This window comes from Heterocephalus glaber, unplaced genomic scaffold, assembly GCF_053883595.1.
Source record: "Heterocephalus glaber isolate CG9 unplaced genomic scaffold, H.glaber_assembly_v1.0 deba00001869, whole genome shotgun sequence".
In the NCBI taxonomy this organism is placed as follows: Eukaryota; Metazoa; Chordata; class Mammalia; order Rodentia; family Bathyergidae; genus Heterocephalus; species Heterocephalus glaber.
Window position 1 is genome coordinate 58,834 of NW_028258507.1, and position 14,770 is coordinate 73,603.

Consider the following 14,770-nt stretch of genomic DNA (forward strand, 5'->3'; position numbering starts at 1 on the left):
TCAGCACAGTCAGACACCCTGGGAGGGAAGATGCTGCTCCAACAGGGGGCTTCTCCCAGCCCTGTCACCAGCCCTCAGGCAGGGCCAAGGGTGGGAGGACCTCCCTGGAGGAAGAGGGCTGTTCACCACTGCCACCCAGGTCCAGGCTCAGCCCATGGGGACCCACAGAGTGATCGCCCCCATGTGTCTGCTTTGGCCGATCCTTGCATAGCCACACACAGGGTAGCATCTGATCTCAGGGTCCACCTGTTACAGCTGTGCGGGGACAGCACAGGCAGGAGAGAGAGCAGGTGCAGACCTGGGATCTGCCAGCCCACAGCCAGCACTGCCCCTTCTGTGCTCTCAGCCCTGTCCCCTGTGCATCCTCCCCGACCTAGCCCTTGACTCAGGGGAGGCCAGCCAGGTGGCCTGTGAACCTTCACTGTGACAACCACGGACACCCCTTACTTCACCCGTGTGCATGGGGCCTGAGCTGGGCTCCCCCAAACTCTCTGAGCCCCTGAGTGCATGGGCAGGAGGTGGCTCCCACCCCTGTGCACAGGGGCTCACTGAGGCTCGGGAAGGGTGAGGTGAGCCCATGATCCAGAACTGGGAGGTGGGCAGCAAGGCCTGAGGGGCCCCAGTTTCCTGTCCTCCCTGGGATCCCCAGCAGCCCGGCCTCCCCAACATAGCACCTGTAGCTCTTTGTGTCCTCAGGACGAGCTGTGCTGGCCCTGAGGCGAGCAGTGAGGCTGGGGTCACACAGGGGCTCCTGGGCCTCTTTGTCTGGGCTCAGTGCAGAGCTCTGAGTGGGGCAGAGGTGCAGCCTGCAGCCTGAGGGTCAGGGCCGGCCCCTGCTCCATGATGTCCCTCATGCCTGGCACTGTGTGGAGGAGGAGGGGAAGATGGGAAGCCAGGTGGGCGCTCAGGAAGAAGCCCCCTAGCCATGCCCAGTGCCAGCCCTTCATGCTATTGGCCTCATCCTTTTCCACAGAGTCACCCTGTGTCAGGAGGAGGGTCCCAAATCAAGCCCTACCTGAAATTCCTGCCAGCCCTGCTGCTGATCCCACTGCTGCTGTGCTGTTGCTGGGGACTGTGGTGGAGGAAGGTAAGGGTTTCTGCTACCCGGCACTGCACACACCTTCCGGCCAAGGGACAGGGACATGTGGCAGCCCGTGATCCAGCTGTGGACCATCTCCATCTGCTCCAAGGTTTTCCTGTGACTCAGGGTCACAACCCTAGTTCTAGGCAGGCTCCCTTAGGCCTCGTTTCCAGAAGAGAGACCACTCCAGGGGCCCTCATCAGAAAGTCTGCAGACCCTAGGAGGATGCATATCCAGGAGCCTCTGTGTGGGGAAGGAGACAGGGTACCCATGGAGCACCAATGGCCCAGATGCAGGGTGGTGCTGACCAGGGAGGACTGGCTGGGGCAGCTGTGCCTTGAATCCCACAGGACCTACCTACATGTCTCCACACCATACACACCGCCCCTGTCACTGAGCAGAGTGTGAGGCCTGAGCTGGGCTGGGCGGAAGAGGACAGAGCGGCCGCCATCCACCCACGGGGAGCTCAGAGCAGCCTCTGCTCGGCCACAAGGGAAATGTCACCAGTGCCTGGGTGTGGCCAGGGCCTGGGCACAGCAGAGCCTGGGGTGCAGGGCATGCGGAGCACTGGGCAACTAGGTGGAAGGAAGCATCCAGAACTGGAGGAGGGAGTAGAGAGCAGGCCTGAAGGGGCTGATGTCCAGCCCGAAACAGGTGCCTGGCTCTGGCCAGGACAGAGCCAGCAGGGATGGTAGGGTGCACCTGGCAAGGGTCAGCAGGGAGGGCTGAGGACAGCCAGGTTCCCAGAGGGAGGAAGAGGCCGGAGTGCACTGTAGTGCAGGGTGGGTTGGGGGTGACAGTGCCTTGGCCCACCATAGAGGGAGGGGTGGGTCAGGTGGGCTTCTGGGCACAGTGCCACAGAGACAGGGTGCCCAACGTGCACCCCAAAGCTGTGTCCTACTTGCTGCTTCAGACCAGGGTCCCCTAGGCTGCAGGGCTCAGGCAGAGCCCACCCACCCCAGCAGCCCGGGCTGTGTCTGTCTTCCATTCCAGCACCACAAGGAGCCACCACCACCTCCACCTGAGCCTGAAATGGTTAGTGGAGGTCTGAGTCCAGACGTCTTCACACACCCAGGACTGTGCTGTCCTTCCAAAGGGGCACCAGGCAGCCTGTGCCTAGGTTCTCCCACCCCTCTGGGCAAAGGAAATGGGACCTGAGGTCAAGGAGAGGACAGGAGACTCAATGATGTCCCCAGACAGCACCCCCAGGCTCTAGCACCTCCTGATCCTAGGCACAAGTCTTCCCCACAAGGCATTTGGGGAACTCTCAGTGAAACCATAGCAACCCTTACACTCTCAGCCCATGCTGTGTTTCTTTATGTTCCAGCTCAAGCCACCACCCACGCCCAGGCCACAAATGGTGAGTCCTGCTTTGTGTCCTGATGCTGTCACAGATCCATGCAGGGTAGCAACCATCAAATGAGGCAACCAGGAAGCCTGTGCCCAAATCTTCCACCCACCTGTGTGAAGGACAGGGGACAGAGGGTCAAGGAGGAAATAACAGTAGACTCAGTGACATCCCCAGACAGCACCCCCAGGCCCCAACACCTGCTGGTCCTGACCTTTGTCACAGACAGAGCACCTTGGGGACCTGCTTCAGCAGTCACCGTCCCTACTGCTCTGATGGGCTATTCAGCCCCAAAGGTGGTTCTGGGATCTGAACACTCAGGGTTTTGGGAAAGGAGAGCTGGCTCTGTGTCCACCCTGGCTGTGTTGGGCTCCCTTGGATTCAACTTCATCTCTGTCTCCTGCAGGGCCAGGGCTGGGCTGGGCCCAGCCTTGTGGACACAGGGCTGAGGGTGGAGAGGTCTGGGGGCTGAGCTGCGAGGCTCTCCCCAGGAGAGCACAGGGATGGGGCGGGGGCAGCCTGGGGCTCAGCTGAGTAGGACCGGAAGTGCTAAGTGGCTGGGCCAGGGGACCCGGCAGGGGCTACCAGGAAACAGGGTGCTGCCTGGGACCTGTGCTTGCAGCACTGTGGCCTGGGGAGGTGGCATCTGCAAGGCCAGGGGGAGGGGAAAGTCACCTGCCAGTGCCCCGATCCCTGCACAGCCCCTTGCCAGGCTTCGGCCAGCCAGGGGGACCTCAGGAGACCAAGACTCTGCCCTGGGATTGTGGGCAGTCGGGGCAGAGCCAGATGTGGGAAGCAGGGGAGTTTGGCTGTTCTTCCACACAGGGCCCTCCCCTCGCTGTGGGTGCTGCTTACTGTCCTTTCTGTCACCCCGAAACCTTAGCTGACCCCACATGCAGGTGCCAGGTCAAGGTCCCCATGTCTCTGCTCCCCAGGGCCTTCAGACAGCTCTTTTTCACTTCTAGGAGCCAGAAGGGGAGAAATTGCTTCCTCCTCCTCCCCCACCATACACTCCCTCTCAACAGCCACCCCCACCTCCTCCTCCTATAAACACGAGGCCCACTGTGATCATCCACCGCTGTGGGTGCAGGAAGGCCAGAACCATAAAGGTGAGAAGGCCTAGGGTGGGGGCCATGACCCTGATGGTCACTCTGGGGACAGGAGCTCTGGGCCCTGAGCCTGGGAGGGCACGTGGCTCTGTGGCACTGTGGTTCTTGGTGCCAGTGGACAGCCAGAAACCTGGCCATGTCTATGCTATGCTGCTTCCTGAGTGCCACATTTGTGTTTCAGGGAAATCTGGGTTCCTCCTGCAACTGTGGCTACCCAAGCTGCCACCAAATGCCACAGACATGGTGTCAGCCCAGAACGGTGAGTGGAATGCTGGAAAGCTCTCTTTGGGTAGCATGACCCCTGCTTTGTTTCTGGGATGTGGCTCAGGGCTGAGCCAGGCACATGCTGAGGGGGACCCCCAGGACACGGGACATGGAGGTCATAGCTTCCCAGATGGTGTCTTGATGTGGCACCCATGCCAACCCTTGACTGGTGAGCTGGGCCAGGAAGACAGGTGGACCAGGCTATCCAGCACAGACCCATTTACCAGATGTGTCATTGTCTGGCAACCATGGGGAGAAGCCACATAATTAGGATTGTTTCCTTGGAATGTCCTGCCCCTGAGGGCTGGTAATCACCACATCCTCCTTTGGGCCAGCTGAGAGCCCAGGACTGTCCCTGTGTTCCCTTGTAATCCTCCCACAAACTACAGTAGCCAATTATTTTTTCCCAGTTTACCCAGGGGACAGAAGCCCAGAGAGTCTGCATGACAGAGCCTCAGAGGGAGAAATCAGAACTTGAATTTGAGCCTGACTCCCTCTTCCCCACTGCCCAGATCCCTGCTGGGTCAGCCTCAGGACTGTCCTGCTCAGGCCCGTCCTGCTCAGGCCCAAGTCCCTAAACCTCTAGATGCTCCTGGGCCACAGCCCAGCCCTCTGCACAAACAGGGCTGGGGACAGGAGGATGTTTGGTGCCTTGCTCCCTGAATCAGGCAACTCCGTCTCAGTGGCTGGGCACATGGAATATCTAGAAGGTCCGTGTTGCTTGGATGCCCTGGTGCTGCTCAGGAAAAGCAGCTAGGCACCCAGGCCCAGGGACTCCAGCAGGGCTGCTTGGTGTGGAGGCTGTGGCTTCTCCAGCAGGGGGCTCTGGTCTCTCTCTGATGGGGTTCTCAGGCCTGCCCTGCTTGCCTGCGTGCCCATTCTCCACATTACTTCTTGTGGGGCTCCCATTATCACAGCCCAAGTGGCCCTTGTACTCCATTCCTGTCCTATGCACTGGACTGGGGTGACATCCAGTGTCCACTGGAGAGGGAGGACAGAGCAAGGGGCAGAGGTGTGAAAATGCCTTCCCCCAAGCAGAGGAAAGCAACAGACCAGGTAGTGGATGCTGGAACAAAGCTCAGAGGGTGACGCTCAGGATCTGAGGGCAACCCTGTCACAAAGGCTTGGCGGCAGGCTCCCAGTGATTGTAGAGAACTCTAACAGCTGCCCAGCTGTGCCAGACCCCCTCCACTACTGTTTCGGCAGGTTCAGCCTGCAATCCTATGGCAAGGAGCCCTGTGTCACTGGTGGCAATGCAGAGGCCCATAGGGTGAGAGGAAGTTTCCCAAGGGCACCCAGATAGTCAGGGCCAGCATCCAGGGCTATGTTCAATCAACAGAGCTCTTTCTGGAACCCAGGGAAGCTCATACTACTTAGATCTGGCCTTCCTTCTGGCTCCTGTGCCACCATCTAATTTGACCTCATCCATTCCTACTGTAGTCCTAGAGGCCCTCCTGAGTGTCTGATAAGGTTTTGGCCAGGCACCCAAGTCCAAGGTGTGTCTCCTGTGCACTGTGCCCTGAGAGAGCTCTGCAGAGTACACAGGGCCCTGACACCAGCCTTGCCTACTCGGCAAGCTCAGCTAGGTTCCCACTTGCTGGGATGAGCCTGGGGCTACATCATCGGGGGTGCCCCTCTGGCTGAGCACAAGAGGATCCTATCTCATGGGAACCCACTTGGTGGCCAGCTTAGGTAACTTCACCACCCCAGCAACTTGATCCCAGGTACAGGGTAGCACCATCAACCAGGTGTCCTTCCCAGGACAGGTGTTGCTGGCCCTCTCTCCCCGCAAGTCACCTGTGTGCCCCACACCCCTCTTCCTGAAGCTGTGCTCAGAGTCTTGCCCATAGGACTGGCAGGGGGCTCTCCAAACTCCTCCTCCTCCTCCTGGTGTCAGGTGATAGCTGACCTGGGCATGAAAACAAGCTCCACAGGTAATGAGCCTGTTCATATGAACCTGGCCTAGAATTTATAGGAGCTGCTACCCCATGTCACCAGACAGGGTCCAAGGCAGTCCCCAAAGCTGAATAAGGAACCTAACTCACACAGTCCTGATCTGTAGGTTCACTGACTGCCATCCCAAAAAATAATAATTTTCAAGACTCATCAGTAAGAGACACAGGAAAGGTTTATTAGATAGAAATTAAAAGGAATACACTCAAAGAAATAGAGATCAGGCCCAAGGGAGAGAGGCATATTATTTCTGGAAGCCGGAAACTGCTTCTCTTGGAGGGAGATGGAGACGTCAGGAAAAGGTGGCCCACACCCCAGAAGGATGCTGGTCCATATTACAGGTATGAGCCCAGGCTTTGGTTTTGGTTTTGGTATTTTTTTAATTTTAGGATGGATAATGTAAGCATTCTTTGATTCCTATCAACCTGTTCCTTTATCTTAGGTTCAGGTTTCTACTCCACTTTCTCAGTTAAGCCAACTTATGGACTTGCAGTTTTCCTGAGGAATTTTGGGTGTGGTGGGTCTGGAAGGAAAGGGGCCTAAAGTTAATCAAGGGAAGGCTGATCTGGACATCTTGGGTGATTCATTGTCATGGCAGCCCCCGAGGGATTGCAGCTGCCTTTTATATAGACTCTGTTCTGAGTGCTTCCCACAAATGGGTGCTTTTAATTAAACCAACAACTATGGTTGCAGGGAAGCTAGAGTCTGCAAAGTGGAGTAAGTTGCCCATAGCCACGTAGCCAGGAGACCACAGGGCCTGCCTCCAGCAGCTCAGCTCCAGGGACCCCTTCTGTTATACAAAGTGGTCACCACAGTGCATATTGCAGCCATGGAAACTGAGCCTCTGATGTTTAGTGATGGTTTCAGAATGCAGGATTATCACTGTGCCGTGAAATGACCCAGGGGAAGCAATGTCCCCAGCATCATACTGTCAGGGTGAGATCTATGAAAATATCCAGAAAGTACATCTTTCTGCCCAAAATGTGCTACATACAAAACACTTGTGAATATTTGTATCTTGGTTTTCATACTACTTGCTGACTTCCTAACTTTGAACATACCTGTTATTTGCTGGGAAACCATTGTTCTGGGTAGCAGTCACAGCGTAGTGACAGATGGGCCACAGAATGCATTCAGGAGCAAGGGGCACCTGCATTCTTCTCCTTCTAACCTTGACGTGGGAGGAACTAGGCCAAGGGACACTGTGATAAAGCCAAGTGGTGGCGCTCCATTGCCCAGGAATTCTAACCTAACTGTCCTGCAAGCCAAAGTCTCAGGTCCCAGGTATAGGTTTGCCATGGCAGCTGGCAGTCCTCTGACCCCACCCACCTACACACACACACACACACACACACACACACACACGCAAGCACACACACCTCTATGAAATAATCAGGAAATACAGAAACAGAGCTCCCAGCACTGGAAGAAAAAGCCATCTGTCAAATTCTTGCTGATAACTTTGGGAAATGTCCCTTCACTGTGAAGTGGTTGAGTGATGTAAGAAATAACTGTTTGCTGGCTCAGACCTCTGCATTTGGTAGACAGGCTGACAGGAAAGAGGAACCTCCCCCTCCCCTTGCAATTACACAGATCCTGGGCCTCTGCAGCCCACTGGAGGCAGACCCTGTGGTGTGGTGTCCCTGACCCATCTCCATGCATGTACCTGCAGCTCCAGCCCCCTCCCTTGCACTCGTGCTCTTGAGGGGTAAGCGCTAGGCCTGGGATGATTGCACATGTTCGAGAGTAAATAAGCAGAAAATCTGGAAATAAGCAAAACAGATTCCATTCTGTTCCTAGAAACAATAAAAACCCAAATGCCTATGCAACAGAAATATACCCACTTGTGATGAAAAGACATCACAAAGCCTTACTCATTGCTGTAAGAGAAGATTTGAAAATATAAAAGCCTGAACCATAGTGTCATATTTTCCCAGAGCAAGTCATGAGCATCATACTACTTTAGTGAAAATTGTAATGAAATATTTTAAGGAATTTGATCAACATGATTCTAAAGTTCACTCAAAATAGTAAAGAGTCTAGAACCTTTAAGGAATTTTCAAAAGGGAAAAATAATGAAGGAAACTTTGCCTTATCCTATATCATCAAGACCTTAAGCTCCAACAATTAAAATAATGGTCCCATCAAACAATAGCCCCAAATCAACCAAGCACCACCTGGAATAAATATGCTTTGCAGTTACAGCACTTGCCCAAGGCGATCAAACTGGGAATGCGGGCATACTCAGATGGACTTATGTATGCTTACTGCTTGTTTAATGATTTTGTAAAAAATTTTTTTGGTACTGGGGATCAAACTCAGGAGCGTGCACTTGCGGGGCAGGCTGTGGAACCACTGAGCTAAATCCTCAGTCCCAATTTTGTAAAATTTGACAAGCTATTGGGAAAAAGTACAAACTGAAGCTTCATTTCATGACATAATAGAATAAATCCCAAGTGGTTTCAAATGTTAAATAGGTAAAAAGTATTACTGCTAAGAAGTACAATAAAATGCAAGTAACTTATGTCAGCATAGAGATCTAGGCAAGCATTAAAGCAGTGGGAAGAACTCACAAAGGAAAACAGTCATGGGGTTAACTGTCCCCATTAATTCAGCAAAGATTATTCCACATCAGGTGCTGAGGACATACAGTGAAGCAGAAGAAAGTTCCACCATCATGATGGGCTTACATTTTCTTTGGGGAATGTCAGGGGATAACACATATGGTCCACAGAATTGGAAGTCGCTGATATGCCAGCAAATGTCTGGCTGGCCAGAGAAGACACTGACATTTACACTGAAAACAAGTTGGTAAGAGTAAGTCAGTGAAGTGAAAATCAGAGGAACTCCTTCCAAGGAGAAGAAACAACCAGTACAAATGCCCTGGGGCAGGTTGGACTTCATGAAGCGAAAGGCAAGAATCAAACACTGTCTTTGTTATCCAAGTCAAGCTGTTCTCAACAACAGTTATCATCGCACTTATGTGGAGGGGGGAGACAGACATAGAGCAGCCATGTGGGTGTGAGTGTTGACAGGAACAAGCTTTGCTGAAGCAGTGGTCTTGTGTCTGGACTCACAGATAAAAGCTCTCTGTTGAGCCAGGAGTTTGGCTCAGTGGTTCTCCCACTTGCCTTGTAAGTGCAGGGTCCTGAGTTCGATCCCCAGTACCAAAAATAAATAAATAAATAAATAAATAAATAAACAAAAGCTCTCTTTTGACAAATGAATAGGCAAATGAATAAATGGATGGATGAGCATGCCCAGTCAGACATGCTCCTGCAAGTAGACTTACGGTCCTTTCTGACATAAGGAGGCTTTTCCTATCTGATGTACATGAAGGGACAGGAATCTATTCTGGGAACAACTGCAGTGAATGAAGAGGAGCCCCTGTGGCAGTTTCAAGGGTGACCACAGCAGAACTTGGCTCAGCCACATTGGATTGCTTAACCTCTCTGAGCTCTACCTTTTCCATCTCACAAAAGGGGATAAAAAGAAACTCCTGCAGTTATAAAGAAAGCTGGACCACACCATGGCAGACAGAAGGGACAGCCAGGTGCACCAGTAAAGCCACATGACCAGGAGTTCTCGAGGTCCTGTCTCTAGATTGAATCCAGGCCCACTGGTCATCGCCTGCACCTGGCAGCAGATGCCCTCTTCAGCATCAGGATGGAGAGGCAGTTTGGGCTCCTTGGCTGTTGGGGACATCAGGAATGGAGACACCTGCCTGGGAATGTGAACCCCAGGAGAATCCCAGAGTTCCTCTTCCTCTTTCTGAGCTACTGTTTCCCTTTTGCACGTTTCAAGGTGAAGCCCCACAGTAGGGGGCGCTGAGACACAAGGTGCTCCATGTGATTTCTTCTGGCACTTTTCCTGGTCCTCTTTCCATGTGTGGGAGAGGGTGAGAACACAGCAGACAAACTCAGAACTGGGACGGGGGAGGAGACAGGGCAGAGGACAGATTCCCCATCTGTAGCACTTGCCCAGCCAGGAGCTATTGCCTGCCAATGCCAGTGTCTATTCAGATTTTTGAACCCCAGAGTTGTGGGTGAAGAGTAGATCTGTGGTATAATTTGCCAATCAGTGGAAAGGTGTGCATGGGAAGGTACCATAATAAAGCCAGTTAGAGTCCCCAAAAAGGAAGTTTTTTGCATGCTTTGGAATTCTGGGATCCTATTTTGTCTCTTGTGAATCTTTCAAGAACATAGGAAAATCCTTCAAGCCCCATCAATTAATTTTAATGGTTTGAGCACATTGTTTTGCTCTGATGAGTGCACCTGACTCAAATTCATTTGTGGTTTGTTGGATGACTTTTGTCCTAGTTTGTCTAGCCTGTGACCAATTTTCCCTAGTTGCATGGAAATTGTTTGGAGACTGGCAGATGTCATAATAGTACTCTTGCCTATCTGTGACCTATTTGTCCTTACAAAGGAGATTTTTTTCTTTAGAAATCAGAGTCCCTTGTTTCCTTGGAGATCAAGTGCCTTGTTGGCTTTTAAGCGGCCATACCATTTTCAGCATTTAGATGTTCATTTCTGCTCTTGAAAAAAGTTCAGAAACAAGCAGGGAGTAAAAGAGCCAAATTACTTATAGATACATATAAAAAATGAAATCAAAATAGGAGAATTAACAAAACTTTTAAACTAAGTGTACAGATAAAATGAAATATGTAATCAAGCATGGAAAATCAAGAGTGAATTCACCAGAAAAGACCTGCGGTCCTTACAGACAGAATGTGAGTTCTTAGAAACCAGAAAGACACCTATCCTTATACCAGAAAAGGCTCACAGAAAAGTTATAGTCCCAAGACTAATGGTAAGGTTCTTTAATTAAGGTACCCTTATGCAAAATAGGTCCCAAATAAATTCAATGGGAACTCCCAGGCAAAATGAAAGGGGCCCCACCTAAGAGAAGATGCACTGGGGCAGAAAGGTAAGCATAGAGAGGGGGGAACACAGGGGTCAAGGTGGGCACTGCACCTGGTCCCCAGAGTCACTGATGTCTTCTGCAGGTGATCTCTTCTCACATCCCACTTCTGACACCAAACATACCACACTAAATAACCATGAGAGACTCTCCAGTGGTGATGAGTTTATTGGGGTGATGCAGAGCATGGCAGTGGGAACATGCACAGCAGGAGAAACCACGGGCTTATTAAAAGGGCTAAGCAGAGGGGAACTTGAAAGGCAAAACAACAACTATGTAGTTATTTTGAACCAAGACTCCCTGGCTGCAAGGATTCATAAAAGGGTATTACAGGATCAATAACAAAGGTGGCCTTGGCTGTACAGTTAATGTATAGATGTCTTTGTAGCAGTATTTTTCAGCATAAGGGATTTAAAAAGGGAAGAGCCTTCAGCATCTGGGCCTACTGGTTGCTGTGAATCTGTGTATTTGTAAACCCACTGATTTGAAAGCTTTGTGGTGGCCTTGGTTCAAAGTTGTGGTCCTGGCAGAGACTTTTGCAATTGTGCTTCTCCAACAACCATCCATGAGATGCCCTTCTTCATAAACTCTCAGCTTTATCTACTTTAATTTTCATTTTTATTAGTACTTGACCCAAGTGACTCCATCTTGATTGTGGTTGGATTTGATTCACAGCATCGACAAGGAAGGCCCACACTGCCCATCCCGATGGGCCCAGACTTCATCCCCTTCAGCTGGCACCTGCAGCCTCTGGCCTAACTCCCACTGGCATCTTGGTGATCTCCCTCTCCTCTTCCTTTCAGGGGAGGTACACCAACAGCACCCTGATCAGTCCCCACTGTGAGCAGGCCTCCCGTGACCAGAAGATCTGCCGCCAACCCAGCAGGAAGTCCAACCACCTTACACAGCCACCATGTATGCCGAGCATCTGCCTTCCACAGAGCAGGAAGTGTGTCTCCATGCCACAGATACCTTGCACCCCACGGATGCACCTATCTCCCAGCCAGGAGAATGTCCCACTCAGTGTCTGTACACAGTGTCACCACCTCCCAGCCAGATGATCCAAGTGTCCTCCCAGAATCCTGCTGCTGCTCTTGCCCCTCACCCGGAAATCCGCAGAATCCCCTGGTCACTCCCATCTCCACTGCCCAATCTCTAATGGCACAAAAACCTGTAATTAAGAGATCTCTGTTTCTGAACTGAACATAATGTATTCTGTCTTGGTTTATTGTCAAAAGGTATTGGGTTTTGTTGCTCATCAATAAGAGTCTGTCATCTGGGAGATGCTCTGGTCTGAAACATATCTGTGCTACACCTGCCAGGACCCACACCGTCACAAGCCCAGGTGATTCCAGCAGATGCCCTGCATTTCACCAGAGAAGAAAGTGTGATCCTCACAGTGCTGTGTAGCACATGGCATCCTACCGCCCAGCACATGCACCACTGTTTTCGTGACCAACCACCTAGGACCAGGGCACACAGGCATGGGAACCCAACAAGGGGCCCTGAGGACCTCCGGAGGGTTCCCAGGGGCCGGGTCCAGGCTGCCCAGTTGTCCCTAATCCATCCTGAGAATTAATTAAATGGCAGCTCCCATCTGCCCCCTTCTCCCTGCAGGCTGCCTTCAGCTTTGCAGGTGAATTTCTGTAAAGTTCGCACAAGCAGAAAAAGGCCAGACTTTGGACTTCACTCAGCATGGATTTAACAGGATGGCCAGTGAGGACCATGCTGCCCCCACCTTTTCAAAGTGACAGGGATCGCTGGAGTGGCTGTGTCACCCATGTAGGGGTCATTCACAGGCTTTCTCTAGGTCCCATAACTTTGACCTTTCATTCATTCCAGGAACTGTTGTTCCTTGTCCCTTCCTCCACTTCTCTGTCTCGCATTATCCTGAGCTGCCACAGCCTGGGCTCCACACCTTGGTCTCGCCTGCTGCCAGGATGGGACCTGGGTGGTGCCCACCCTTCTCAGCCTCTCTTCCATCTGCAGCTGGTTACGAGAGGCTTCCAGGGAAGCAGAGTCACCATCCAGGCAATGGAGAAGGGAGCTACGATCCAGGGATGGACTTGGTGGTCCAGTCTGAGCCCTTTGGGAAACTCAGACCCAGAGCAGCTGGGAGAACAAGCAGCAGCGCCCCCCCCCCAACCAGGGCACAGCCTGACAGTCCTACTGGAATCTGAGGCCAAACTTGGTCAATTTTTGATTGCAGTTTCTATAAGTCGTGTGCATACAGAGATTTTTTTAAACAAAGACATGAACATCCTCAGTGTCCTGCTAGACAGGGAGAGATATTTAAGTTAAGGGCTCCTAGCCAGGCTGAAAGGTACAGAAGGGACAGTCACAGGTGCCGTGCTTTGTGGGGAGGGATGGACACCCCCCCCAGGAGTGCAGTGACTGGCTCTAGACTGCCTTCACCTTGTCACTTCACAGGTTCTAGGTCACCAGGGTACTGCATCCTCTGTTGGTCACTCAAGGACTCCAACATACCAGGGGGCTGTTCCACCCAGGAAGCTTCTTCTGAGATGGCTTCCAGGCCACCAAAGAAAGGTGGCAGGCTGGGCTTTTTACACCCACATCCAGGCATCCTGCAGGGAGCTCAAACATGACATGTAGACACAGAGAAGGCTGCCATGGAATCCAGGTGTGGCCCAAGAAGGAGGAGTCAGTGTGGCTTTGTGGGGAGCTTCTTGTCTGTCACAGCTCCCATCACTGAGGGCAACAACCATGGGGTTGTAGATCCCCTGATGGGTCCCTTCACCTGGGTCATTTGAGCCCAAGAAATACACACTGGAGGCAGATTGGCATGTAGGCTGTATTAGCCAGCTCTCTCATACCTGGGACAAAATACCTGACACACACAACTGGCTCACAGTTTTGATGAGTTCAGTTCATGGTCAGCTGGCTCCAAGGCAAAAACAGCATGGTGGAAGGGTATGGAAGAGAAAAGCTGCTCATATCCTAGCAGCCAGGTAAAAGAAAGAAGGAGGGCAGCTGGGTGGTGACCAGGCCCAGGGACCCAGCCTCACCATAGCCACCAGGACTGAAGGCACAAGCAGGCTGGAAAAATATTCCCAAATCTCTAAATTGTAAGTCTTTCAGATGAATGGCAAAACTTGCAAACACATCACAGACCACATGGGAATGTGCCCCAGCTTATGAGCATGTTTCCTCCTGCCAGCTGGGGAGTTGCCATGGGAACATTTCAGAAACCCTGTCGTTGGTCTGTCTGGGCTACACAGAAGCAGGGCCCGAGAGGAGACAGAAGGACAGACTAGGTGGCTGTGGGTCACTGGTCTGTGGTCAGAAGGGCAGACAGGTCTCAGTGGCCAGACACTGCAAAGCCCCCAGGAGCACTCTTGGCCTTCTCCTTAAGGTCCTCCTGCTCTATGGCCATGTAGCCCCCGAACTTGGTGTCTTCCCTCTCCCTGCCTCTGTGTCCCTCTCCTGTGGTTTTTACCTTGTCTATGCACCTGGCTACCACTGCCCACCTCCAGTCCCTGTTTGCCTGTCCTCTGCCCAGATGACCTGCAGAAGCTGACTGGCTGCTCCCCAGGGCCACTGATGGGGAAAAGATCCTGGGTCAAATATCTGTGCTGTTCAGCTTTGCCTCAGGATAATGAAATACCTGAGACTACTGACTTACTGCTCACAACATGAACCACAAAACAAAGTGAGACAGGAAGGGGCTGGGGTCTCACAGTCCCCTCCAGGGCACCCCCAAAGACCAAAGATGCTGGGCCTAAACCCCAGGGCCTCCCGCATGCTAGACAAGTGCTCTGCCACTGAGCCATACCTCCAGCCCAACATGTGGGCTGCTGAAGGGCATTTCAGACCTAAACCAAGTCAGGATCCACACTTGGTCTGACCACAGAGTCACTTCACACAAACGTGGCTACTGTGGGCCGAGCATAAGGCTTAGGGAAATTTGAGGATGTGGCCATGGGCTGGACAGGTGCCACCACAGCTGTCTTCTACATGCTCAGGGTCTGCCACCTGTGTCCCATCAGCGGCCCTGCCACCCACATCCTTCATGCCTGCTCCTTTCTGTCACCACCTCCCCTCCTGCTGTCCCACAGGAAGCTGAGCTGTGTG

The 14,770-nt window shown here is 52.4% G+C and overlaps 1 protein-coding gene across 3 annotated transcripts in view; it reads left to right on the forward strand.

Moving 5' to 3' along the window:
• Window positions 1-12,443, forward strand: part of LOC147820481 (anthrax toxin receptor-like) — a 29,616-nt gene extending 17,173 nt beyond the window's left edge. For all 3 annotated transcript variants that reach the window (XM_087204168.1, XM_087204169.1, XM_087204170.1), the window contains 5 exons: window positions 974-1,087; window positions 2,409-2,441; window positions 3,395-3,538; window positions 3,720-3,797; window positions 11,482-12,443. In XM_087204168.1, coding sequence (XP_087060294.1) covers window positions 974-1,087; window positions 2,409-2,441; window positions 3,395-3,538; window positions 3,720-3,797; window positions 11,482-11,739 — 627 coding nt within the window. In that variant the 3' untranslated portion in view covers window positions 11,740-12,443. The remainder of the gene's footprint in view (window positions 1-973; window positions 1,088-2,408; window positions 2,442-3,394; window positions 3,539-3,719; window positions 3,798-11,481) is intronic.
• The last annotated feature ends 2,327 nt before the right edge of the window (window positions 12,444-14,770 follow it).